Source organism: Myripristis murdjan, chromosome 23 (assembly GCF_902150065.1).
Source record: "Myripristis murdjan chromosome 23, fMyrMur1.1, whole genome shotgun sequence".
In the NCBI taxonomy this organism is placed as follows: Eukaryota; Metazoa; Chordata; class Actinopteri; order Holocentriformes; family Holocentridae; genus Myripristis; species Myripristis murdjan.
The window spans coordinates 2,381,636-2,407,158 of NC_044002.1; the positions used below are offsets into that span (position 1 = coordinate 2,381,636).

General features: G+C 40.3%; 1 protein-coding gene across 1 annotated transcript in view; it reads right to left on the minus strand.

Moving 5' to 3' along the window:
• Positions 1-2,696: 2,696 nt before the first annotated feature.
• The window catches only part of phf21b (PHD finger protein 21B), a 109,963-nt gene continuing 87,136 nt past the window's right edge, over positions 2,697-25,523 (minus strand). Inside the window, exons 3-13 of the mRNA XM_030045942.1 lie at positions 19,913-20,005; positions 16,294-16,656; positions 15,706-15,834; positions 13,086-13,137; positions 11,873-11,949; positions 11,446-11,500; positions 10,774-10,796; positions 6,959-7,117; positions 5,481-5,547; positions 5,240-5,343; positions 2,697-2,988 (exon numbers count right to left, since the gene is read on the minus strand). Of these exons, the coding sequence (XP_029901802.1) occupies positions 2,731-2,988; positions 5,240-5,343; positions 5,481-5,547; positions 6,959-7,117; positions 10,774-10,796; positions 11,446-11,500; positions 11,873-11,949; positions 13,086-13,137; positions 15,706-15,834; positions 16,294-16,656; positions 19,913-20,005 (1,380 nt within the window). The 3' untranslated portion in view covers positions 2,697-2,730. The remainder of the gene's footprint in view (positions 2,989-5,239; positions 5,344-5,480; positions 5,548-6,958; positions 7,118-10,773; positions 10,797-11,445; positions 11,501-11,872; positions 11,950-13,085; positions 13,138-15,705; positions 15,835-16,293; positions 16,657-19,912; positions 20,006-25,523) is intronic.

A 25,523-nucleotide genomic window follows, 5' to 3' on the forward strand; every position in this document is an offset into this window, starting at 1 on the left:
TTATTAACTTTGAGGTTTACCCCACTTTCACACTGCATGTAACATGGTTGTTGTGTTGCTTCATTCTGAAATGTTTTGGGCAGGCCAGAGGCTCTGATTGCATTATGTGGTGGTTTACAGCTACAAAAGTTTGAATAGGCAAAAAACATATTTTTCACTGCTTTGGTATTGCCTTTCATAATGTTACACTGTTTTGATGAGTTAGCATGGCTACCTAGCAAGCACTAAATAGGCAGCATTAACTAAATAAATAAAAAGTGAAATGACTTCTGAGCACACCATCGCCCAGTGATAGACGCAGCTGTTCTACAGGCATCATTTTAAGACATGTAGTTCTTCAAAAAAATGTAAAATGACTAGTAGAACTAGTTGAACTGCGAGGCTTTGGGTTGCTGTAATCAATTTCAGGTACTTTTTGCATTTTCTAGGCAGAAATATTGTTCATGAAACAAAATCACATTGGTGGGGAAACAAGGAAGCACAGAAACCTGATGTTTATGGCCTGACTATGAACCTGACCATGGCTGAAAAGTTACCCATGGTCAGGTTTTCTCGGCTGACAAGCTGGTTGGTCATCCACGCAAGTTTCCCTGGTCACTCAGCTCCGTAGAAAAAAAACGGACTTCTGATGACTTGATCATGTTGCTTGCAGTGTGAAGGCAGTGGGAATGCACAGTCACGGTAATACAGTCATCTCCAAAAGGCTAGTTTCACCTGATGGATGAAGGAGGACTGAGCTCTTCACATAATGTATGGAAACAAAGTGTTACATTTAACTTAATGGTCAACAACTTTTTCTCTTTTTTTAGGGCAAGTAAAAGAAATTAAAAGAGCATTTTTATGAGATAGTTTCAAAGCCATATTGCTTGACACTTACACTTACAGATGTGTTCCTTCAGAGCCGTAGTCCTGAGCCTCAAGCAAAGTTTTAGAGAGCAAATACAAGCAACTTTGATATGATTTCAACGCTTCTCACCGCTTCTCAGTTAGAGGAACTCACCTCTGATTGATTTGATGGCAGAACTTTTTGTCATCATACCACAAGGTAATTGCAGTGAAGCCAATCAAGTACACAAATTCACTTTGATAAAGGCATTTCTCGCTAAATGAAACCAACTTTTGTTCATGTTTGTGCATTTATAGGCTGCAACGTGGGATCCTGCAACTCATCGTTTGATAACAGACTAGTATATGGTAAGTATGATAGTGTTAGTCAAATAAAATGGACTAAGTCTATGATTCGTAACATGTAAAAGAACCTCTCTGGACCAGCAGGAAGACTAGCTATACATATGGACCAAGAAGAAACAGATAGAGGCCTCCTAGTTTGATATCATAAAGACACCCTTAGCAAGAGTTAATGATACCAAATCAGGAGGAAGCCATATTTTCCTCCAGGACCACTGACAGTCAGAACTGTTGCAGATGACAGAGTTGTCCCATTTCTATTTGACTGTTGTCTATAAAATGACGCAACAAAGAACCAACAAACCCTGGATTAAACTACTTGTACTTGAGGCAGTGTTCATTTGTACTGTCTAACTCTCATTAACAAATATGTCAAATTAACAGGCTCATCACTGTAAAATGTTCAGTCATAAAACAATGTTAACACGAGAGTAAAAAAGCTTGAAAGCGAAAAATATAAAACAGGCAGGGGAAAAAAAGCACTATAGACATTATTGATAGATGAGTGTTCCCAGTACAAAAACGTAAGTTTTTTTTGGCATATTTTCTATACTGGTAAAGGGGCGAAAGAAAGGGACTAAATGGATGCATCACACATATACATGAACTCAGATGGTCCTTCAAAATGTTCATTTTTGAGTGCAACTGTGAAAAAAGGAACACCTTGGGTTAGATGTGTGAATCCAGTAAAGTTGAGAAACAGAAAGACCTGCAATAATAATACAAGTTATGTACAATGATCCCCTTGAATACTCCAAACTTACATTTATCAACAGGCATCAGCATGAAAATACTAAAATCTCCACTAGAAATGCTAATTTCTGTAGTTATCTTAAATACTTTTTTCTTTGACTTTAACTATATTAATACTGAAAAAAAGTTATTCTCTGTTTTGTTTGAAGGCTCGTATGCTTTTACGTACATACACAATGAAAACATTTCCCCATCCCTCTTTCACCTGAATTATTATGGCAAACATTGTTCATAGGAGAATGAGAACAAACATCTACTCAGATATATCAATGTACAGTCCTTTCACTTTCATTATTCCATTGTTTATTTTTAACTACAACTACTCTAATGTTCTCTCTCACTATATGCAGAACAATAATTATACCTGTTAAAAAAAGGAAGTATCTTTTGGGCTGCACAGAATACTTATTCCATGGTTCTGTGGCAGCACTGTAATCTAACTTTTTGTAATAAATACATTAAGGCCAAGAACATTAATAAATAGAAAATAAATTAAAAAAACAAATCTCGTAAGCACTGTAGGTGTTGATTTTAAAAAATACTTGTCATGAATTGAGTGGAGGCTCTTTTTTTCTTTCTTTCTTTTTTGTCATAGTTTTTGTCATTTTTTTCCACAACAGCTCTCAGAAAAAGATGGTTAGCTATTATTCAGTGGTTTTAATGGTAACTTAGATGTGTTAGGAAAAAAAAAAGTTGCCCTCAACATTTGGGTGAGGCGACCTGCGATGGGTTCAGCAGGCAGCCGCTTGGCTAAAGATACTGCACCTCAGGGTGCTGCTGTGGCCAGGACTAGTTATTGCCCTGGGTTTGGGGCTGGCTCTTCTGCAGGGCTGTGGAGGGTCCTTGGAGAGTGGAGGTGGTGGAGGTGCTGGTGGGTTTGATCCAGGGCAGGGACAGCAGGGAGGCTCCTGTGGTGGTGGTGGCCGTCATAGTGACCTGAATCATCTGGTCGCGCTGGATCAACCTGATCAGAGCTTTGAGGCGATCCAGGGAGGCCTGGGTGTCCCTCTGCTGGCTCAGCAGTCGTTCTCTGAGATCCATACATTGCTGAGAGAAACAAACACCAATATTAGTTCTTCTTGAAATTAATAGTTTACCCTAGAATGAAATTCCTGCCATTATCTCACCCCAGTGTCAGTCAAAACTGCACTGCTGTGATAATTGTTTATACAAGACATAGAAAAATTCAGTGTGAGTACTGAAAGGAGGTGCTTTAAAGGGATGGTTCACCCACTTTGAAAAATGTGATACTATGTCATTTCCCTCCTAGCTGTTCTGCTGGACAGCAGTGGTGCTATCTTGGCTCATCGGTACTGTGTGCTGGATACTGGCTGGATTAAGGCAGACTTCCCAGCTGATGTTCTTAAAAATAACTGCATTAATTACTCAAAGGTTTAACTAAAACTAAAACTTTCCAAAACTAAATGTACATACAATTAGTGCACATGGGTGATAGTTTGGCTAAACATACTGTTTAGAACTGTATTTTCCCCATTGTCAAAATCCATAAAGATCCAGTAACTTCTACACTTCCTGTATCACTCCACACCAGAGCAGCGGTAGCCACCACAGAGACAGAAGAAGATTTGCTATCATTTGTTTTCTCAACTGAACACATGTACGCATGTTGGAGGACAAAAATAATTTTCTCCAGAGTACTAAAAGATAACTGGTGATTTTGTGGCTAGCTTCTTCTTTCCCTCCACTCCCCTCACATGTTTGACGTTCCTTTTAGGCACCTGCCAGCCACCACTGTAACTGAGGACCAGACCAGTTCTATTGTTGTTTTTGTTTTGCCCCCCCCCCCCCCCCCCCCCCTGTTTTTTACTGGAAAACTTTACATGTTATACACCACTTTGGGCTATAAAACTTCTGCAACACATCATCAGACTCAAATTTGATGAAACTTGCAGTTATTTTCAAAAATGTTAGCTGGGGGGAAGTCCACCTGAATGGCAGGAGGCTAACAGTTAGTGTTTGGAGCATCCAGCCAGTATCCAGCACTCAGTAACAATGAGAGGAATACAGCACCACTACTGTCCTACAGAACAGCTGGGGGGGATGTGAAAGTGAAAAATGAACTATCCTTTTAATCAATTTGGGTTGAACTGTTGGAGGTCGTGGCTGTCCTGTCAGTGACTGTGTTTACAAGGTCTTTAGTATCCCGGTTTTGAGGCTTATCCCGGTTTTGAGCATATCCGGGATATGATGTTTACATGGAACACAGAGAAACTCGGTTATTCATATCCCTGTATACATGATAAATACCAGTAACCCGTTTTCTGATCACTGCATCCTCTCTGCACAGACGTGTGTTACATCTTTTACGTCTTTTGTTTACATCAGATTGAGTGGGAAATGTGATATATTTATTATATTTAGAAGCAAGACAAATATGAGACCTCTATGGCTTCTTCAGTATTTTCCACCGCGACCTAACTTGTTCAACAGTGCGAGGTGGAAAACCAGCGTCACGTCGCTTGTCCACAATTTCTGTGTCTTTCGCCATCTAAACACGCAGTTATGTTGAGTTCTTTCATTATTTTCAGGCAAAATTCAGTCTCTTCGTTGCTCCAAAAATGGGAAGCTCTCGTTGCCGCCATGTTGCTTGTTTATCTGCTGCATCACTCTGGCGCCTGGGCACATGGTGGGCAGCCGTCAGAGACCGGGATAAGGCGTATACATGCTCCAGTATCCCGGCTTCTATTGGAGTCCTCAAGGTGGCAAAACTGGGTTTCTTGAAACCGAGAAAAGGGCATAACCTGGTTTCTGAATTTGGGATATGGTGTTTACATGCACACAAAAGCGGGATACTTAAAAAACCCATTCAAAAACAGGATACTAAAGACCTACACAGTAAACACAGTCAGTGTTGATGTGAAAGCAGTATTCCCAACGAATTGAAAGTATTTAAAAACTCTAAAGGTGTGTTCAGACTGAATGCAAAGTGAGTTTTTAATGCAGTGCAATTAGATACAAAGTCAATGCAAAGACATAAATAGATGCAAATTCGTGGCGGGCGATGTGAATGACGCAAATTTCAACGTCATGAATGACACGGACGTGAAATTCACATCAGTTGACATTTTTCAACTGACGCAATGTGAAAAAACGTCCTTCGCGTTTGGTGTGAACACTTCTTTAAGTCAAGTAGCTGATAGAATTTTGATTACAGTAAATGTAAATTGTCATCATGGCAAAAACTCTGAAAATAAGGCCCACGCTGAAGATGAGCAGATCTGTCCTTTAAGAACTCAAGTGACTCATATGGAGGAGAAGCCTATGCCAGGTGTCTTACTGTGAGAGTGTTGTTGAGCTTCTTGTCCTGTTCTTCCAGATGAGCACACTCTTTTTTCAGCTCAGTGTTTCTTCTCAGCAGCCGCCGCTTCTCCTCCTGCCTCACTGCTCAGGCAATTGTACAAAAATCAAACAAACAAACAAGAAATCACCCCATCAATACATATATACACAGTGTTCCAATACAAAACTTTGGCTGCATGCAAACATCGGATATATAAGTCAAGCAGAAACATGTTTACCTGTCTTGTGTGTAACATAGGACTGGACAAAGTTCTGTGGCCATGACATGTTCTCCTTGTTCAGAACCTGAAAAGCAGCCCCATCAGTGAATGACAGCACAGAGTCTCAGTGATCTCACAGAAAGACCATTCTTGTTTAGTGAGAGAGTCATACATACTTTGTCTATGTAATGCAATTGGCCATTGTGTGCTGAGCCAGGCTCTGTGTGTTCATTTAAAGCAAAATTGAACTTTGGTAGAGTGTTAGCTCCCCTGGGCTGCTAATCCACAATACTGTATCACTGTCTCTCCATTCCTTGCCATAACGAGGCAAAACACATCCCAAAATTAACACTTTTAGCACATTAAAAAATGTGAACAAAGCGGATTATACCTATATAAAAAACAATACTCCCTGGTGCCCATTTTTTAAGGAAATGAAGTGTCCCTTTCCTTGTTATTTTCCCCTGTGAATTGGAAAGTAGATCTGGCAGGAAGCATCAGCAGGAAGCTTCTGCATAGTATTCTTGTGTCAGGAAGAAACAACATAATATTACTTTTAATTAGATGAAAAAATGGATACTGAACTTGTTTTTTATGTTTGCATAATCCTCTTTGTTGGTATTTGTTTATGTGCTAAAACTGTTATTTTGGGAGCTGTGGAAATGAATGGAAAGATAGCAATACAGTGTTCTGGATTTGCAGCCCACAGGAGTACAGAGCAGTGAGGAAATTTTCCCCACCATGTGGACTCATATAACACCCAGGTAACTGTCCAACCCAACATGCCAAAGTTCACTTTTGCTTCAATACTTATGCACCATGCATGTATAACAAGAGTCCCTGCATAAAGGAAATACATTGTGTGCTCATCTTAAGTAGAAGCAGAAGTACAAACTAAACAAGCATTACCCAGCTCTAGGATGATGCACTGCACATTCATGTACCTGAAAGCAACTCAGTGATTCTAATTCTAGTGGCCAAGACAATACATAGATTGAGTATGTCAATCAGAATTTCTAAATATTCTTTTTTTAAGATTACATTTTGGCATTTTGCCTTCTTATTAGGTATAAGATACTGAACAGGCAGGAAATGAGGGGAGAGGAATCTGAATCCGAACTTGATGATTACATGGTATACATCACTTAGCCATCAGGATGCCCCATTGTTCTTAGACAGAGGAACGGAGAGCAACCAAAGGACTTTGAGTGAAACTATGTTCAATTTCAGAACTCCACCTGTTTGAATTAAGGCCTTTTAGGATCTGGAGTTTAGATAATATACTTTGACTTTGTCATGTCCTGACCACTGAGAAATTCAGCGCTACGTGCCTCACTTAAGGTAACCTAGATAGTAGTTACTGATAGAGGGGAGAGTGTTACTCACACACACATTTTCCCAGCCGGTCCTGGGATTGGAACTAGGAACATTCTGGCCTACAGCCTATGTTTCTATAACTTCTGGGCTAAAACCAACATATATTTATAAGTTCTTACCTTCTTCTGGCACTTGGGGCAGTACCACACCCCTCTGGGTGGGGTTTTGAGTGGGGGGTGGAGGCAGTTAGGGTGGTAGGCGCGGGGGCAGTTGTGGCAGGGCTGTAGCTCGCCTTCCTCCTTGCAGATGGTGCAGTGATCATCATGCTCCAAGTCCTCCTATCAGCAACATAAACAACAGGCTGCCATCAATATACAGGGTCCCGACTCTGGCCCTCATGTAACAGTCCACGATTCAGTGTTACTTCAGTTCACTTCAGTGTCCTAAAAACATATTATTCCATCCTGGTTTGTTAATGTCTTCTCACCCTTGATTTAAATAAATAAATAAATATAGCTCTATACACACTTAATGTATAGATAAAAATAACTGTAAGCCACTATCTAATACAATGTGTGAAACAGGTTGGTTAATACATCATAGTGTGTTGCTGTAAAGTGACCCTTTTGTAAATTCCCCTCAGATTCTGTTTTCCCCAGACAATTTATTATTTTCCCCGTCTTTCCTCTCGGGAATACCACATCTGAAAATTTCATGATATACTCTGAATTCTGTGAACAGTTAGTATTCCAACCCTATTTATTTAGTACACACCCAACCTGACGGTAACAATAAATTGTCTTAACACTTAATGAAGTTGGTGCTGCTGTTAATCCACCACCGCTGATTTGTCAGTGTTTGCTGGCACTAGCTTAATCTTTTGAAAGGGACAGAATGCAGCTCTCCTCCCATCTTATCTTTGTAATTAAATTCTTAACAACAGGGGGGCATATCACAGTGTACGGTTTGAACAGCCAGCGTCTGATATGAATCCTAAGAGTTTTCTGATATCTACTAAGAAGCCAAGTGAGTGATTTGTTTGGTCTGTGAACGCTGGACCTGCACACTAATGGCGCCATTTCCCTGATATCTCCGGTAAGGCAGGCAGACAGTGAAATGTCAGTAGTTTAATCCTGGGAGAGGGGTGGAAAGATGAAGAAAAAGTGCTGGCACTGTCTGGGCCAGCGCATTCTCAGATTGACGGTTCTGCCACCGTCATATCGCTCTCATTACACCTCCTTCAAGAGCAGGCGGCACGTTGAAATAATATGACAGTCAAACTCCAACGGAAGGAGGAAAAAGCTGATGAATTTGTGGAGTCAGGTATAAATTCATATTATACTGTGGCAGTCAGAGCTACCGGTGTAGGTTCTGGAGGCCCAACAGAGATTATAATGCTTGACTGCTTTTGCTATGATAGATTTTGCTATTATTTGATGTTGCCTTGTTGAGATTTTATGTTCCTGTGTTGCATTCAGTCTGCACTCGCTCATTGCTTGTGTGTGATGTATGAAATGTTCCTCTTGCTTTTGGGCCTATGCCCTTGTGTAGGTGTAGACACCCAAAAGATAACATCAAAGATTGCATTAATGAGATAACAATCAGCAGTGAAGTGAATTGTTATTGAAAATTCCCTTGCCAATATTTTGCAGACTTAAACTACCTTGATATTTGTTTAAAATGTAGCCCGGTGCAAGAGGGAATTCCCGTAACACTTCACAAGCACAGACAGCTTCCTTAAAAGAAGACCTGACCTTGATAAAAACAAAACAAAAATGAGAACTCAAAAAATGAGATGCTTTTCACTGAGACAAAATCCCTAAGTCATGTTTTGTTAGTAAAGTCCGTTGTTCCAAATTAAGCCAACTTTAAAGGCCTATTCTGTTGTTTTTGCATATTTCAGCTCATTCACCACATTATACACTTGTGTGCAATGTGATTTAGAGTTAGGAATAGGGACGGGCTTTCTGTCACAAAGTCTCAAGTGCTGTCTCACAGAAAGAATCAGGGGCAGATGCTTTCCCAGACATTTTAATTTAGTCTTCAACAATCGTATCTTTTTGGAATATTTTTTTTTTTTTAGCAGAGAAAGGCTTTTTATTGAGTGTTTGCATGGCAAGCATTTCTGAATTCAATAGAGATGAATATTGCAGTTCACAATGTTCATGTTTGCTTATCTTGTGTCTTCTGGGTTTCATTTTTCAGCCAAACTGCACAAGTGCAACGTGGTTTTGCAGCAACCTTTACAGTGCTGGATGACAGGGCTTACTACCAGTATGTGAACACATCAGAAGATGTATAGTTTTAAAATCATTATGGGCATTAAACTAAACTTCAACGCTATGATAGATAACTTAAAACAACAGTATCAATAAAATAAGTATTTTCATTGTGAAGGCTACCTCAAATCAGGCAAGTTTCAAGACACTTGCTTAATTTTTGTATTGCATTGATATGACAGGAAGCCTGGTAGGCAGAACAACATATTCAGAAGTCGTAGTGTAAAGTGTGTGTGAGCTGTAGGAAATGAACCCCAACATACAGTGGAAAAATGCCAGTATGGTCCTGGACAGATAACATCTGTCTACAATGTTGTAATTTAGCTCCAGTAACCCTAAAGTCAGTCCACCATCAACATCAAAACATTTTCATGAAAAACTTGACTTAGAAAATAAATAGCAGGATAATGGTGCATTGATATTGCAGAGATTCTGAGAAATCTTATCATTTATGTTCACCCAACATGGAAATTACTTTTGCTGAAGTCAGATAAATGTCAGCTTTCAAAATGCACCAATGGTAACTTTAATCAGGTATATTTACCCTTGAACATTTAAACTGAAATGGCAGATATGAGCATTACTTTTTTTTTTTCTTTTTTTTTAATCTGCCATGTCTTGCATATTTATTTAGGTATTTACTGTAGTCAGCTGGCACCAGCTTTACTAACATTTCCTGTGACAAACACTGACACTGAAATGGGAAAGCATGTGCTTTCCTATAATTTTGGATTCCCTGCACATTTTTAAAGCTATGCTTTGTTTTAAGTCACTGAGAATTGCCAATACAAACGGATGTGGGTGACAATTTAAAAAAAAAAAAAAAAAAAAGAACACAACATTTTGCCTTACTAAGGTGTAGAGCCACAAAGAGCCACCAGAACGGTTTCATTACTGCTTGGAATAGATTTCTCCAGCTGTCTTGACCTTGTTTTTGTGTTTTGGTGACAGTGGTGGAGAGCGCTGTCTAACATGTCACTCCAAAATCTCCCACAGGTGTTGAAGCGGGTTGAGATTTAGTGAGTGTGAGGGCCACTGCAAATGATTTACATCATTTTTATTCTCATCAAACCACCCGTGAGCCCTCATGCCCTGTGGCTGGGGGCGTTGTCATCCAGGATACAAATGTTTCATCAAAGGATAAAGTTGATCCCTCAGAATAATTTTGTATTGATTTGCAGTGAATCTTCCCTCTATGGTGGACAAGTGGAAAACCAGTGGTGAACCTGGTGATTAACATTTTTTCCCAGCTCTGTAGACCAGTGCCACTCAACTCTCAAAAGGGCATTTGTCTTTGTGATAATGGCTTAATGCACTTTAGTTCTACTATAATATCCCTCTCTATGTACAGGATCTTTTTGAAGAATGGTGTTCCATCCCTCTAGTAGAGTTCCAGAGACCCAGCAAATCTATGCCAAGGAGCACTGAAGCTGTTTTGGTGGCTTGTGGTGGTCCAACACCTTGCTAAGACATTTTATGTTGGTTTTTCATTTCATTTGGCATCCGTCTGTACACAGTGAGTCAGCTGATTGGAGGGTGTACACTATCGCTCAGTCCTGTGAGGAGAACACTCACTGCACCATCAGTTCCTAGTCCATCAGTTTCTGTAGAAACCTTAGTACAGTGTACGCACAACCACACACTCGTGACACTGTGGCAAACACATACACACACTTAAACACACACCACATCTAATGAGGAGTCACACTACGTACCTTCCAGCAGAGATCCTCAGTGTCTAGCGTGTGGATGGGAAGCAGAGAGCAGGTTAGTAGCAGCCAACAGGTGGAGACAGAGCGAGACAGGGGTTAGAGGTAAAGCCAAGCAGCAGCAAATCCCAGGGAAGGCAGCTCAGTTCAGCCTCTGATTAGACACACCTGGAGCTGCATTCTTATCAACCAAAAGCCACAACCAGGCATAATGCAAATATGGTGTGCCTGTACATTGCAAAGCCAAATTTACGGCTTTATAAGACCTTTTAAGGCGACTAGAAATTACATTTAAGAACAGTTGAACCAAAACAAACAAATGGGCAAAATGTCTTTTTTCTATCTGCATGGCTACAGAACAATCTGAAACTAAATATGAGCAGAACCAACAACAAAACTAACATTACCACTGATCCAATTCACAGCTTTTAGTGAAACTACTTAATATGACATTTGTCTTATTTCATTTTTACTTTCCAGATAGGCCGTAAGTACATATCACTGATGGTAAAGAATCTGCTAATGATCTGCTAATGAGCTTTTAGAAAAACCCTCCAATTGTGCTTTGAAAATGGGCTTGTCATCATTTAGAGGGGTCCCCTCAAAATGAAATCTTGTTCAGTGAGTGCAGTTCACAACAGGCTGTATGGAGCTGATGGGAAGTGAGATGCAGTTTACCTCGTGCTGATAGGAAAAGTGGGTTGTTCAGGTAATTTGATGCAAGGCGTTTGCGCTGGAAGGCAAGAAGGAAAGGACATTTTTACTTTTATCAGAACCAAGCCCTGGGATAGGAAGAGGATTGAAATCTACATTCAGTGCAGAAATGTAACTTGACTTATGGCATGAGAGTAAAACTCAAAAAGAAATTGGTCACTTTTGGAACTTGACTTATAAAACAGGATCAACTTGCAGTGTCTAAGTCTTGTTTTTGATTGATGAACTGAGTTATGTGATCAAGTCGCTTATTTTCATGTTGAGGGATTTTACTCTGTATAAGAATTCTACTAAGGCAAAAACAAACAGTGTCTCCATTCCATACCCCCACAATCACTACTGCTGTACACTATACATTTTGATAGAGGAAGAAAACCATTTGTTTTCTGACCTCTGGTTCAAACAGGCCACTGTAAGCAGGGTTGGCTGTACTCCGCCTCTTCCTCTCCTGTCTCTTAGTCTGGATTTCTGTCAAGAAGAAAAAGATATTATATGTACAGGGCATCTGCAGGTTTCAGGAAACACTCAACATTGTTTTAATGCTACCTTCAATTGAATCAGTGATTTATGGCCAAAATAAAGAAACCAAATCAGGCTATTTCTGGTTGGACACAACTGGTTACAATCTCAAACCTATAAATGGCCAGAGTAAGATAAGACACCAGGATTTATGTTAAGGAACTTTAAGTCCAGTTGTATAATGCTCTGTGTAATTCTCTGAGGAATCCGATTGTGGGAAACAAGCAGTACATTTTTTGTTCAGCAACTGGATAGCTCAACAGTTTAAGGAACTTATTCTTTTATCACAAATATTAAGCCCAGAAGGTCTGCACAGGGAAAAGCATGCCATGGTGGGGCTTCCTAGACACGGTTTAAGGTAATCTAGAACTAGACCTTAATCCAGAATAGTTAAGTCATGGACTAAAAGTGGCATTTCAAAACACATGCTAACTTCAGGTTAGTTACTTTTGGACTGTGGAATCCTTGATTAAATTTAAACTGATAATCCATCATATGCATGTTTTTCTTCATGTTCTATAGCCACCCCTGCATAATTGTGCTTTTAAAGGTGGTGGCACAGGCACCATCACCAGCAAGTCAGGCATGTGAGGGAAAGGGCTTTCCACCCTGGAATTTAATTAGATCAGGGAACGTTCTGCTTATAAAGGGGCTTCAGGGAGCAAGAATGCCAGCTTTGGTTTATTATTGGTCTTCCAGCTGAAGCTATTTGCACTTGCAGTTGGTGATGAAGGGGACTATTTGCTGGCCCAGTACTCTTTTCAAGGTCTTGTTTGTACTAGTTCCATTTGCATACATTTGGAAAACTCCCATTCTGTGTTCATGCCATATCGTTAAAACCATAAATACAAAAAGCAATGCAAAACAAAACAAAAAGTTCATGTCTTCTCCCTATCTATAAACATGTCCAACCTCTCTGATCTGACATGAAGATCAAGCATCCAAGGAGGAATAAAAAGTTGCAAACTGTGCTAAGAGTGCAGAGTTACTGAACCTGGACCCTACCGTCTGAAATGAAAGGAGAATATCAAAGAATCCTCCTCAAGACATTATCCCTCCCTCTCCCACAGCCTCAGGAAACCTACCTTCCAAGTGCTCTGTGGTGACCAGGCCAAGGGCAACCATGAAGGCAATTTTCTGTAAGAGGCACAGACACAACATTTTAATGAGTGAAGCTCAGCCACTGTATGTGAGATTATGATGAAGTAGTGTAGTGCTTCCACAGAGAGGCTGTAAAGATGTGGAAAAGGAGACTGGGTCAGGAGAGCGGAACCGGAGCTAGAGGACTCTCTGCTTATGATTGAAGGGTTCTCCATTTGAGCAGCTGCTTCCTCCTTAGGACATATCCATGATGAGCTTCCCCCCACCCTCCTCCACTCTCCTCTGTATCTCCTCCTCACATGTAGCTCTGATAAATAAACGCTCCACACTTGGTTTTAATGAGACAGTTCTTGTTCTGACATTTCCCAGAACAAATAACAACGCAGTGACAACGGTAATAAAGACGGAACATCTCCTCCAGAGAATGTAGTGCTTTACAGTTTATTATATGTCATAAACTCCCCCTTTTACAACATGAGGAGTGGGGATTGAGATCAGTGTATTCATATCAGAATCACTTCTCCTCTGCGTTATTGCAGGCTTTGATTTGCTATAATTCTATACAGCAGAAAGTGAGAGCCGTTTCCCTGTTAGAGGTAAATCTAATATTAGCGGTGCTCTAGAGACAGTGGAGAGTGGATTATGGTCTTGTTTCAGACAGTCTGCTCTTCTCCCATTGCTGCTGTAGAGAGTGTCCAGTAGGAATAAGAAGGGGAGGCTAAGCAGAAACAGAAAGGGTTGGGACTGCCGCAGGATTATCTGGGATTAGTGATCAGAATAATTGGATCGCTTAAGCAGCCAGTGCTATGTGGATGAGATAATCATCTGCCATGACTGCAGGCTAGCAACAACACAAGAAACACAAACACCATTTAGCACAGGCATTAATGCTGGTTGGTTTTAGTGACTGCTGAATGAAAGCTAGATAAATGCATGAAACGGCTACATGTCCATGTCCAGAGTAATAAAGCTTCTGGCTCCTGTGAAGTGACATGTTCCCTAGTCATCTGGGATATGTGATGCAGGGTTTTGTTGACTAAAATTATGGCTAAAAGTGTTCAATGACATTTTTCACGAGACAAAAACGAAACAAAAATGACCCTTTCTTGACAAAAAAGTTTGGAAGAGAACAGGCATCTGGGCAGTCTTTACTTTTGATATTAAACAAAAACTGAATAAGAAACTGAGAAATGTAGATCAATTTGTGTATAGGTGTCAACAAGGGTGAAAATGATTCAGTATAACTGTGAAAAATGATTTAGTGTAACTACAACTTTCATTTTCATCAACTAAAAACATTAAAGTTTTTGTGATTGAAATTAAAACTAAATGCATTGTTGTCAAAAGCCTAAAACTGAATCAAAATTAGCTGTCAAAGCTAACACTGATGTGATGTGACAGAGAGAATACAAAGTAAACTATCAAGAAAAAAACTGATTTGTGTCCCTGTCACCTTCAGGACCATATAAGTATTTTTGCAAGTTTTAGCCCTGACTTACTTACTGTTACGCATGTTCAGATGATAAGTCTACCTTAATATTCTCTGCTGCTCCAGCTAACATTCCTACCTATGTTTAGAAGTCCTGGACATTTGATTTGAGTTTGTTAAATAATCTTTTCTTTGGGGACTATTTTCTGGCAGTAGCACACCTGCTGTTGTGTGGACGTCTCTTTGGGTTTTGGTTGCAGGCAAATCGTCATTTTGCTCCTTACCGTTTGGCCACACTAACCAGCAGAGCTTTTGAAAAGCAAGAAAAAGCCAAATTCCGAGCAGCCTTTTCAAGATGTCCACACTTGCTTATCATTTGTCTTCAGAGTTTGTTTTTCTAATCAAACAGCACAGAAATGCAGTGCTCTTTAGCAGAAAGTTTTGAATTCTTAAATATCAGTGCTTCTCACTAGGATATGAATGTATCAGAAGACATGTGCACTTGACAAATCAATTCAGGCAATAAACAAAATGACCATGCAATGATTAACTAACTTTGACATAAATAAAGCCGGGCGTGTTGTTCACTGTGAGGGATTACCTATTCCAAGGAAATTCAAAAGTCTATGCAATATGATTTTTGTACTGAAAGAAAGTGAAAACAAACAAATGGCTACGTTGAAGGCAGGAAAACATTCAGGTAGCTAAAACAGTATGGTATGCTCTGGAAAATGGAAACAAAGGCATGATGCTGGACAGGGGGATTTAAAAATGGCTACTGTGGAGGAGCGTGTGCTTTATGTGATGCACCATCGCTGCCAAAGAGTTTTGCAAAGAAAAAGGTTTGAATGAATTTGTCAGATTCTGTTTCAAATCTGCCACCTGCTCATGTTTGTACATGAACGACAAAACTACATCATCTTTGTTGGTGGTTGCTCTTTACCAGCAATTTCATTCAGCGTCCCACCTGAAGCATGTCACATTGTACCAGACTACCGATTTGCATCTCATTAAAATTTTTTTTTAAAACTGCTCATTTTGCTGCGCAAGTACTGCTGCCATGCTTTTCTGTGTTGCTTTCTTTAAAGGTTTTAGTTTTGTTTTATTTAGTTGGGGATTCCTGAGTGATTAGACAGGTACAGGAGAGAGAGACAGTCACACAGACAGTTTCTGACCTCAGGGTCCTCATCCTTCTTCTGGGCAGGAGGAGACGGGGCTGGGGGGGCCTCCTGGGATGGAAGGTCAGCTTGGGACCCAAGGGACCCCTGGGTGCTGCTCGGGGCCTGTGGCTGGATTATTATCACCTGATGACACACACATATATAGGCAATATTAGGAAATGCATTTGTGTACATTTTGGCTAGGATTTTTGACTTTTTGTGGCTGATCCTGGTGCAAATGTGTGTGTGTGTGTGTGTGTGTATATGTGTGTGTGTGTATAATTTAAAGTGAGTCAGCATAAAATTCTTGCTCCATCAGTTTTTAGTTGTTGCAGTTAATTCTGGTGTTTAATCTTGGAGGGACTCTAGGGATGTGATAAGATGAATTGTTTTGTTTCAAAAAACATCTAATCCTCCAAATGGTGTCCTTGTACTAAGGTTTAACTCAGTAGTTATCATTTATCATGTCTGTGTATCATGTTTTTATATATAACCATATGTTCATACTCCTGTGGTTACTGAACAGAATCGTCTCTTTCTAATGCTGTAGGAGGTCAGTGAGGTGTGCATGCGTTGTTAGTGTTTGATGGTGGGGACACCAGCCTTGTTATCGGCGCTGAAGAGCAGTGGCTGCACCTTGACGGCCTCGCTGACGGCTGACACCCCGTTACTGGTGGCAGGGGAAGCGGCGATGATGGCGTACGCCACGCCGGGCCCAGCGGAGGTGTGTTGGCTAGCGTTGCTGGAGTCCGGCCCCACTAACAAGCTCTGGGCCGGGGGTGGGGGCGAGCCGTCGCCCTGGCCGTTGGGCTGGTGCTCAGGACTGAAGGTGCTGTTGGCGGTGGGCAGGGCGGGGCCCTGGCTCTTGGGGCTGACCACAGTAGTGGCCTTCTGCAGGCTGAGCGGCTGCAGCTCCTGGCAGGGACTGTGGGGAAGGCTGTCTGGGATCTGGGTCTTTGGCCTGACCTGGATGAAAAAAACAGAGAAAAACAGTGTTTACACCTCTCAACTCTACCCTACATTAGTCCTGATTCCAATTTTAATCCTAAACCCAAATAAACCCTAATTTTTATTTATCCATTAAGCCTTTGAAACCTGAGTAAATTCACTTGATTTCTTTCTAAACATGGGAAAAAGGTGATAAGCAAACTAGCAAAAAATTACCCAAAAATTCACTAATCTCTTCTGACATTATGAACAACCTGAACATATTTTTCAATGGAAGTCCTCTTTCAAATCTAAATACTAGCAACAGCAGCAATACTGCACAGAGGACTTCTCATTTTCTGGTAACTGGCTGTTTATGATCTGAATGCAGCATATATTCACATTTATTTTGTAATAACAACTTCTTTATCTTGACTCATTTGTTCTTGTTTCTGTTATGTATCAAGATATGAACCCACTTGTTAGCGAGATAACTCAGTAACTAATGGAGGGATTTGGATGTGACTACATTGAGAGAGTGGTAAAGAGTAAAGGATGAGCTGGTTATGTTTTGGATTATTTAGGTCAAAGGTCAAGGTAACCCAAAGGTCAGCATGCACATTTTGGCCAATATCTCTGGAGCACATCACTGTAGAAAGATGCAGCTGGATGGCAGAGGTCGATGTCTCTGACTGCTGTTTATGCTTTATTTATTTGTTGTGATTTGATCTACAGTTTTTTATTCTTTTATTGTAATTTATATAAAATAATGCACTTAATGAAGTGCCACATAAAGAAAAATTAATAGTATGAAAGATCAAAACAACTGACAATGTGTATTAGGGGCATATATGTCAACTACAGGATATTTCAGTTTCAGTTTTATGTAAGAATTTCTCCAAGATATAATCTTGAATTGCATCAGTTGTAAATGATGTATTCTTAACTTCTTTCTCTAACTTCAAAAGCCTTAAAAACATCTTACGTTTGGTTCACTGAAACCTGCCGACAGTTTGCTGAAGAAAAATCAGTGATTCATAAGAGAGTAAAAATACAGCCGAGTGTTTTCTTAGGTAAAAAGATAATTCTGTGACTGTTCTGTCGCGCAAATTCTGTCAACGATACTGGACATTTTCACAATTTGGTTTGCTGGATTTTCCTCCTGTGAGCCTCGTGCCATGTCTGTGACCGAACAGAAAACCATGAAGTAGCTCCCTGTCTTTCAGGCCAACGTCCACATGATCTAGTGAAGACAACCTGCCATTCACACAGCAAACACATGAGATGTTGAGACACAAAGAGCTGAGACAGAGGCTCTCCCTCTCTCTCTCTCTCTCTCTCTCTCTCCATCCCACTGTCCATCTCTCCCCCGTCCAGACAGCTCCCGACCACACACAGATGCTGCCATGCCCCCTGAGTGTTGATGCATGTCCAGACGTGAGTGGGCTCTTAATGTGTCATGCTGTCCAATAGGAAAAAGGCTGGACAGAGTCGGGGAGGAAACACAACCACAGCAGCCAATCCCTCAGCTGACTCATTACACAGAATATTTATCTTCCTATATTGGAGATCACTGACACATATCACTTCCATTTCTGCTTTGTTTGATTCGCTGTGGCACGTGTGTGTGTATGTGTGTGTGTGTGTGTGTGTGTGTGTGTGTGTAAATGTGTAAGCAGAGGTGTTTAGTTTGTTATGGTTTGTGCTGCCACCCAGTGGTGATCTGACGACACTGCACCCAATGATACTGTATCATGTTTAGTCCTCTCTGCCCACTTGGCCAGGGTAAAAATGCCAATGCAGATTCATCAGGAACAATTTCAACAATCTACTTGTCCACCTTTTAGCCAATCTGTACCTTACAGAAGGAAATCAGCAGAAATCAGTGTATCACTTTGACATTTTCAAGATCATCGAACTGTATTGATCTCTGTTGAGGTAAACTGGGTTGCTGCCACAGAATATATAAATGTGTTGATTAAAATCAATAAAACAGAGCATTATAGCATTACAAAATGCATGCAGTTTGCCAGTTTCCTGGTAGCTGTTTTTTGCTCATTTTCTGGTCATTTTCTTGCAACTTATTAGTTAAATTAGTTGCAACTCAACTAATTTCCTGTTGGTTTTGGGGTCAGTTGTGGTTAATTGGCTCGTCTCGTTTTTCCCTTTGTTCAGGTGTCAAACAGTGAAACGCTTCTGAAATTTTCATTTTTTTTTCTTCAGTAATCTTTTGCTTATCTGCAAAATGCCTTTTTTCAGTGCTTTTAAAACAAATCAAGGCAATTTGCTCAGGCCTCAACAGGTTAAGTAGAAAGAATATGGATTGCCTACAAGTATGGGTACACTTACATTATGATTTTTTTTTATTTTATTTTTATTTAAAATGAATTAAATCCACAGAAATAAAGCCCAGATCAGCTCCACCATTAATCCAGTATACAAACAGCCCTTTCCATCCAGAGCAACAGCAATGGCCTTGATAAGCACACAGATTTCCTCTCCTAACAATAGCTCCATTGATCCAGCAACACCAGTGAAACTAGATGAACTACAACAACAACACAGGGATTAACGGTGTTTCATGCCCGTCCTGCCCAGCCCAGCGACCCCCCCCAGGACCAAATTAGCCAAGCGACTTAACCGAGCTGATCTCTCTGATCGACCATCAGAGCCACAAAGCAGCGACACTGTAAAGCAGAGGTTTTCTTTGTTTTGTTGAGTTTTCCTCCTCTGAAGGCAGGAGGGAGTTTAGCAGTCATGTTCTGTGCAGGGCAGAAAACCCTAGAGTGGCTTCTTGGAGAGGATTGTAATCACCCAGCAGCTAGAACAGGATGTCCCTTTGTATAGAAGATCCTCTTGATCTCGGAAGAAAATTACTTCCTCAGCCTGAGAAATTCAGCTCAGTTTGACTTGCTGAACTATAGCTGTGTGAAATAGACTGCAGACAAACTGCTGAGATTTGGTGTTTAAAATGTGTTCTTGTACTTCAGTACTTGTGAGAACTAGTTTGAGATTTAGACCTGATGAGCGAGGACATTCTGACCAACCGTCAATTTTTCAAGAGGCGAGTAAAGGAATAGAATTTGAGTTGAAGCTAAGATTAGGACTAGGTAGGGCTGCACAAATTAATCATAGCACACTTTAATCATACCAGTCATTTTGCATGTTTAACATAATATCTACAAAATGTATAGACTTCACGTTTGTGCTGATCTTCTCCCAAAGCAAGCAGCTGTATTTTCGAGCTCAGACGGTCATGTTGTAGGCTGTGTTGATAAGGGTAAGTGTGTGTTACCTGAGGTAGCACAGTCGCTGCTTGTCCTGCCAGTCGGTGCAGCGAGCTGACTTGAGGCACCTTAATGGGCACTGCTGTGAGAGTTCCCAGCATCTGAAACAAAGACAGACAAATAAACCCATAGAAACGATGCCAAATACTTTTGCGTGGCTCACATCCCTTTGCAGCATTCCAGACAGCAGGTTCCAGTCTATTAAGGATTTAATTTTTTTTTTTTTCAAATGCCTCTGAGATCTATCTGCTATGCTGCAGATTGAGCACTGAATCGGTAAAACACTGGGAGCCAAAGTCAAAGCATTTCGAATGCTTCCGCTTACTGCCTCAAGGTCACTTGGGTAGAAGAGAACTTCAGCAGCATTTGTTTAAAGGTGTAGGTCATGTCTACAATGGCTTACATGACTTACAAATACAGACTAGTGGCAAATTAAAGGAAAAACCAACTCAAATTGTCTTCATAGGGCGTTGAGCCACAAAGAGCCGCCAGAACAGCTTCAGTGCTCCTCGGAATAGATTCTGCACGTTTTGGGAACTCCACTGGAGAGATGGAGCTCAGTTCTTCCAACATATATTTTCTCATTTGGTGTTTTGACGGTGGTGGAGAGCGCTGTCGCTTCAGAAGCTTCTGTAGATTTTCAGCTGGGTTGAAATGTGGTGGTCTGGTCATGGTGGTCACGGCCATAATGATTTCATTTGGAAAGTGGCAGTAGAATTCAGTGGAATCAGTGCCATTTAAAAAGGACCACACCAGTAATTTTGTATGTATAGTGTAATGTCTACAAAATTATATTATTTATTAGTATTCCATGTTTCTTCACATTTAGCCATCTACAAGTGGCCAGGAGTAAACATAAATCTACAATCATTTTCAAGGGCATCTTACGATCTACGATCATCACAGCCTAAAAGGACCATACCAGTGATTTTGCATGTTTAGCATAATATCTACACAATATATTTCCTTCTTCACGTTTCTGCTCATCTTTTCCCAGAGCAAGTGTTTTTTTTTTTTTTTTTTTTAGAACTCCTATGTATTTTTCCTCCCTTTTATCCAGCCATTGATTTCCAATCATTCCACTGCGATATGAAAATGAACTTTCAGAGACTTCAGACTTTCTTCACACCAGTATTCCATCACCGTAATAAAGTCGTCCACATTAGTTCTCCAAGAATACAAATTTGAAAATTGAGGGATTTTGATTATATGTTGTGAAATCTCTGCAGGGGGCCCAATTTGCAAAATGGTTTGCGCAAAGTAAAATGTGGGTAAATTGCAGTAAATAGACCAGACATTCAAAATCACTGGTATTGTCCTTTAAGAGAGCAAACATAAAAACATACAAGTTTTAAAAACTGTCTGAAATCACAGACTGTGACAGGAATGGTTGTGTGAAAACCCCATGGATTTTCACCATGTTAAAAATGACAGACATCCACATTTGGGCAACGGTTTGCGCTCCATGTTGCGTGTGAATTCTGTGGCCGATGTAAAACGCATCACTTCCTACGTGTCAGGGAAGAGCCACCAGACAACAAGTGACTGGGTAACTGCTTTTCTGAATCAGCTGAATCACCTCTGAACTATATCAGTTGCCCGAACAGAGTGGCAAAACATTTATTTTATATGTTGGTGGATTATTTAACATCAATAGATGGATTTTTTTTTTTTTTTCACCAAAAGAATATTTGAAGAGTTCATTTGCAAAAACAGATAAAAGCCATTCTTAAAATGAATACAACTTTTTCACTGATACTGCTTGGAGTACACACACACACACACACACACACACACACACACACACACAAAGCATGATTTAGGATAATAAAAATTATGCCAGGCTAAATAAACATATAAAAATAGAAATAAATATAAGTATATTTTAATAAAATTCCAAAAAGTTTAAAAAGGTTTTAATAAATTCAAATGGAATATCTGTTTTTGCAAATGAACTCTTCATTTGTAAAACCATACAATTTTTTGTTTGTTTGTTTTGGGATGGACTTTTTTGTAATTTTCTTATAATATTAAATAGGCTATATGTTTATAGCACATACTAATTTATAATAATTTTTAATATCTACTTTTTGTGCTTATTTTCTGTTTTGTTTTGTTGATTTTTTTTTTTTTTTTTTTTTTTTTTTGTAATTTTTTAAAACTTTTTTTTTTTTTCTTTAGAATTTTCCAGTAGTTTTCTTGTAACTTTTTACTAATTTCTTTCAAATTTTTGGGTCACTTCTCACTAATTTTCTTATCGCCTTTTCCCTCATGTTTTTGAAAGAATTCAAGCAAATTCACTCAGGTTAGGGTTAAATGCTTACAAAGGCACAAGCATCTTAACACAAGAACTCTGCCGCTGATCCAGCATCACTGATCTGATGTTTAAATATATAATTTTAAAAGCTTTCATCAACTGGCTATAGTTGGAAACACTTCTGAGTTGCATCACGTGCTGATACAGAGAACCAGAAAATGGATTGAATATATATTTTTTTTCACCAAGAGAATGTTTGTAAAACCAAACACACAGATTAGATTTTTTTAAACTGCTGGCATACTGTAACTTTTCCTCTCAGTGATTCTCTCCACCTCCAGCATGCTTGGCCTGTTGTGAATCCCCAGCTGGTAATTGGGGTGAAGAGGTTTTCTTGTTTGTGTTTGCGTCCTCCCAGGCAGCAACAGTCTGCTGGCAGACAACAACACATTGTCTGGAAAGCACAGGGAGCGTATATGCTGAAAAGCTGAAAAGGATTCTGTCCCCTGCACTGGGAAATTGCTAAACACTTTGTATTGGGAACATAAAGGAGTCAGAGTGTGATGAAAGAGGAGCTGGGTGTTCCTCCCTCTCTCTCCCTCTGACAGTTTATCTCTAATGGACCTGTGATGCTGGGCGGCTTCTAGACTCCCAGCAAACACTGCTGCTGCAGACGCTGCCACATTTAAAGCCATATCTTAAAATGACAAAATGACACCCTCAACCCCCCCAGCTCTATCACACAGGGTTTGGGAGACAGTGGGGGAGGAGGTTTTTCAGTGTGCCGCAATTGTGGTTCAGTGCCGTCTCGCAGATGGTACTGACTTTGGTATTTGGAAAAGAAAATTCATTTGAAAACCAGAGAGGGGAGGGAAAAAAAAAAAAAAAAAAACGTGAAATCGCTGGTCCAAGGTTGCTACGCTCACACTCAAGAGGTGGCCTAAGCGAAGGTGCTTAGGTTTGAGAAAAGAGGCAGCAATTACGAAAATGAAAGCCCTCGCACTGCAAGAATTTTCATCTTGCCTGTTGCCATGGGAACAGGCCTTGGTCACCCCCCGCACCCCCACCCACCCCCCCCTCCTCCTGTTCTGCAGCACAATGGAACGAAGGGATTTCACAGAAGAAGAAAAGAGGGACCGGTTGAGTTGTGTTCCAAAGGGGAAGGCTAAAACTTTCCCCCCCTATCTTTTTATTCCTTTCTTCCTCTCATAAAGGAGCGGGGGCTTAGAGGAGGACAACAGCAGAACCGCCTGTGGAAAAAGGGCCGTATGGGGAGAAGACACAACTTTTATAAACAACTATATCTCTGATGAAAATTCTCTCTAGATTCCTGGGTTTTCATATAGTAATGTAGTGTTGTAGTATAATATTCTATACTAGTATAGTATAGCGGTATAACAGTATAGTAATTGCTTTAAATATAACAAATTAAGTAGACAAATATTTAATAAATAACATGAAATATTATTATGTTATTTAATGGTAACTTTCCTTACCATTGCACAACCTTTTTGGCTTTTGTGGTTACTATGGTAACTATGATTAAATGGTAGTTTTACTGTAGAAAATCAGTGGTTCATTTTCATAAGGATACTTTTTGGTTATGCATGTGTAAGAACAAGACATGTTGATTTTGCATTGACATTGTCCCTCTAAATATGTTTAGTATTTTTATCTCCAGCGCAGTTTGTCCTTTAGGAGGCCTGAACACCTCAGTGTAGTTTATGTCTGTCTAGCCATTAATATCACTGTCACTGATGGTTTGACCTTGGCCAAGCCACAGTAGATGTCAGCTGATATATGGACCTGGACTTTAGCCGCGTAAATACCATTGTCTCGTAATCCTCCCCGTGAACACACGGAGCCCTCGCTATTCTCGCCCTTATTTCACTGCAGTGAAAGTGAGAAAACCTCCCCTCATATTGACTTCTCCATCAATACCTGTCGGTCACACGGCCAATTCCATCTGCCAAGGCAAAGCTTTATTTTCTCAAAAGAAAGCCGAGTGAAATTGTATAATTCACAGACGCCGTGGCAGTTTTTAAATGTGCCCTTGGGCTTTCATTTTCCTCAGACTGGGTGTGAACAGTGAGGTGTTATTCTATGGATGCTAATCAGATTCTGTGGCTGGCTTGTTTGTTTGATTTGGCGGAGGGGGAAATTCGCCACAAACACCCAACTAGCTTACAGCAGCAGTAACACGAGGAGGTTTGTTCTGAAAAACATGCTGTTGTTGACAGCTTTTAAAAAGCTCCACTCGTTAGTTAGGAGAGAGGGAGGGTCTGGCTCTGTTTTTTTTTTTTTTTTTTTAATGTCGGGCGACAAATACAGAGGAGGAGAGAATGTTCTTTAGGAGAGCGACTCTAACGAGAGGTTTGGAAACACTGGAGGGCCTATAGCAACATTCTGACATTTTCCCATGGAGGATTTCCATGCAAGGTTTAATTAACCGTGTACGCCAGCACAGGATTTAATGAGAACAGTCTGAAGCAGCCTTGGGTTTGAGGTTAACCCAATGCCCCAGTCAAAGCAACTCCATCCTGAGAGGTGAATTAAAGCGCTGTAATGTAATATAGCCTCATCTTTGCAAACGGACTGACAGTGATTTAACGCAAGATGACAAATGAAAGGTTGAGAAAGGACTGCCGATTCTCATTACACTCCTGCCTGCTGTATTAATAGAAATATAATTGTTATTCTTGGATATGAACTCCTGGTTCTGTCTCCTTCTGCTCGTCTGCATGTGGCTTACTGGAGGAGGAAAGCCCTTAGTAAAGCAACACATTGCTGTGCACTCATACATAGAAAATTCCTACATTCCTAATGGAGTGTATTAGTTCCTATTAGACTGGCTTTTTATATGCTTTATTGGAAATGTACTTTTGTAGTAGAGGATAAACAGGTGTCTGAGCGAGTGAGGCTGCCTGGCTGCATGCATGTGTTTGTTCTGTTCCTGTGTAGCTCTCAGATGAAATAGAATTTTAGTCGAAAAGGAAAAGATATTTTCAGGCTTTGTATGCAGATTTATTGTATTATGAGTGCAGGTTGTTCGTGCATGACGTTTCCTGCTGTTGGATGTATGGATGGGTGACAAATTAAAGGAAAACATTAAGTGTCTTAGTAAGGTGTTGGTCCACCAGATCAGCTTCACGTTTCCTTGTCATAAATTATCAGATTCTCTGGAACTCTGGCTTTGTAATGAAGGCGTTATGCACTGCAGACCTACTATAATATCCCTCTCTATGTACAAGATGTGTTTTGAAAGAATGGTGTCCCTTCCCTCCAATAGATCCTGTACATATGGAGGGATTTTATAGTAGGACTGCAGTGCACAAAGCCCCCATTATAAAGACAAATACACA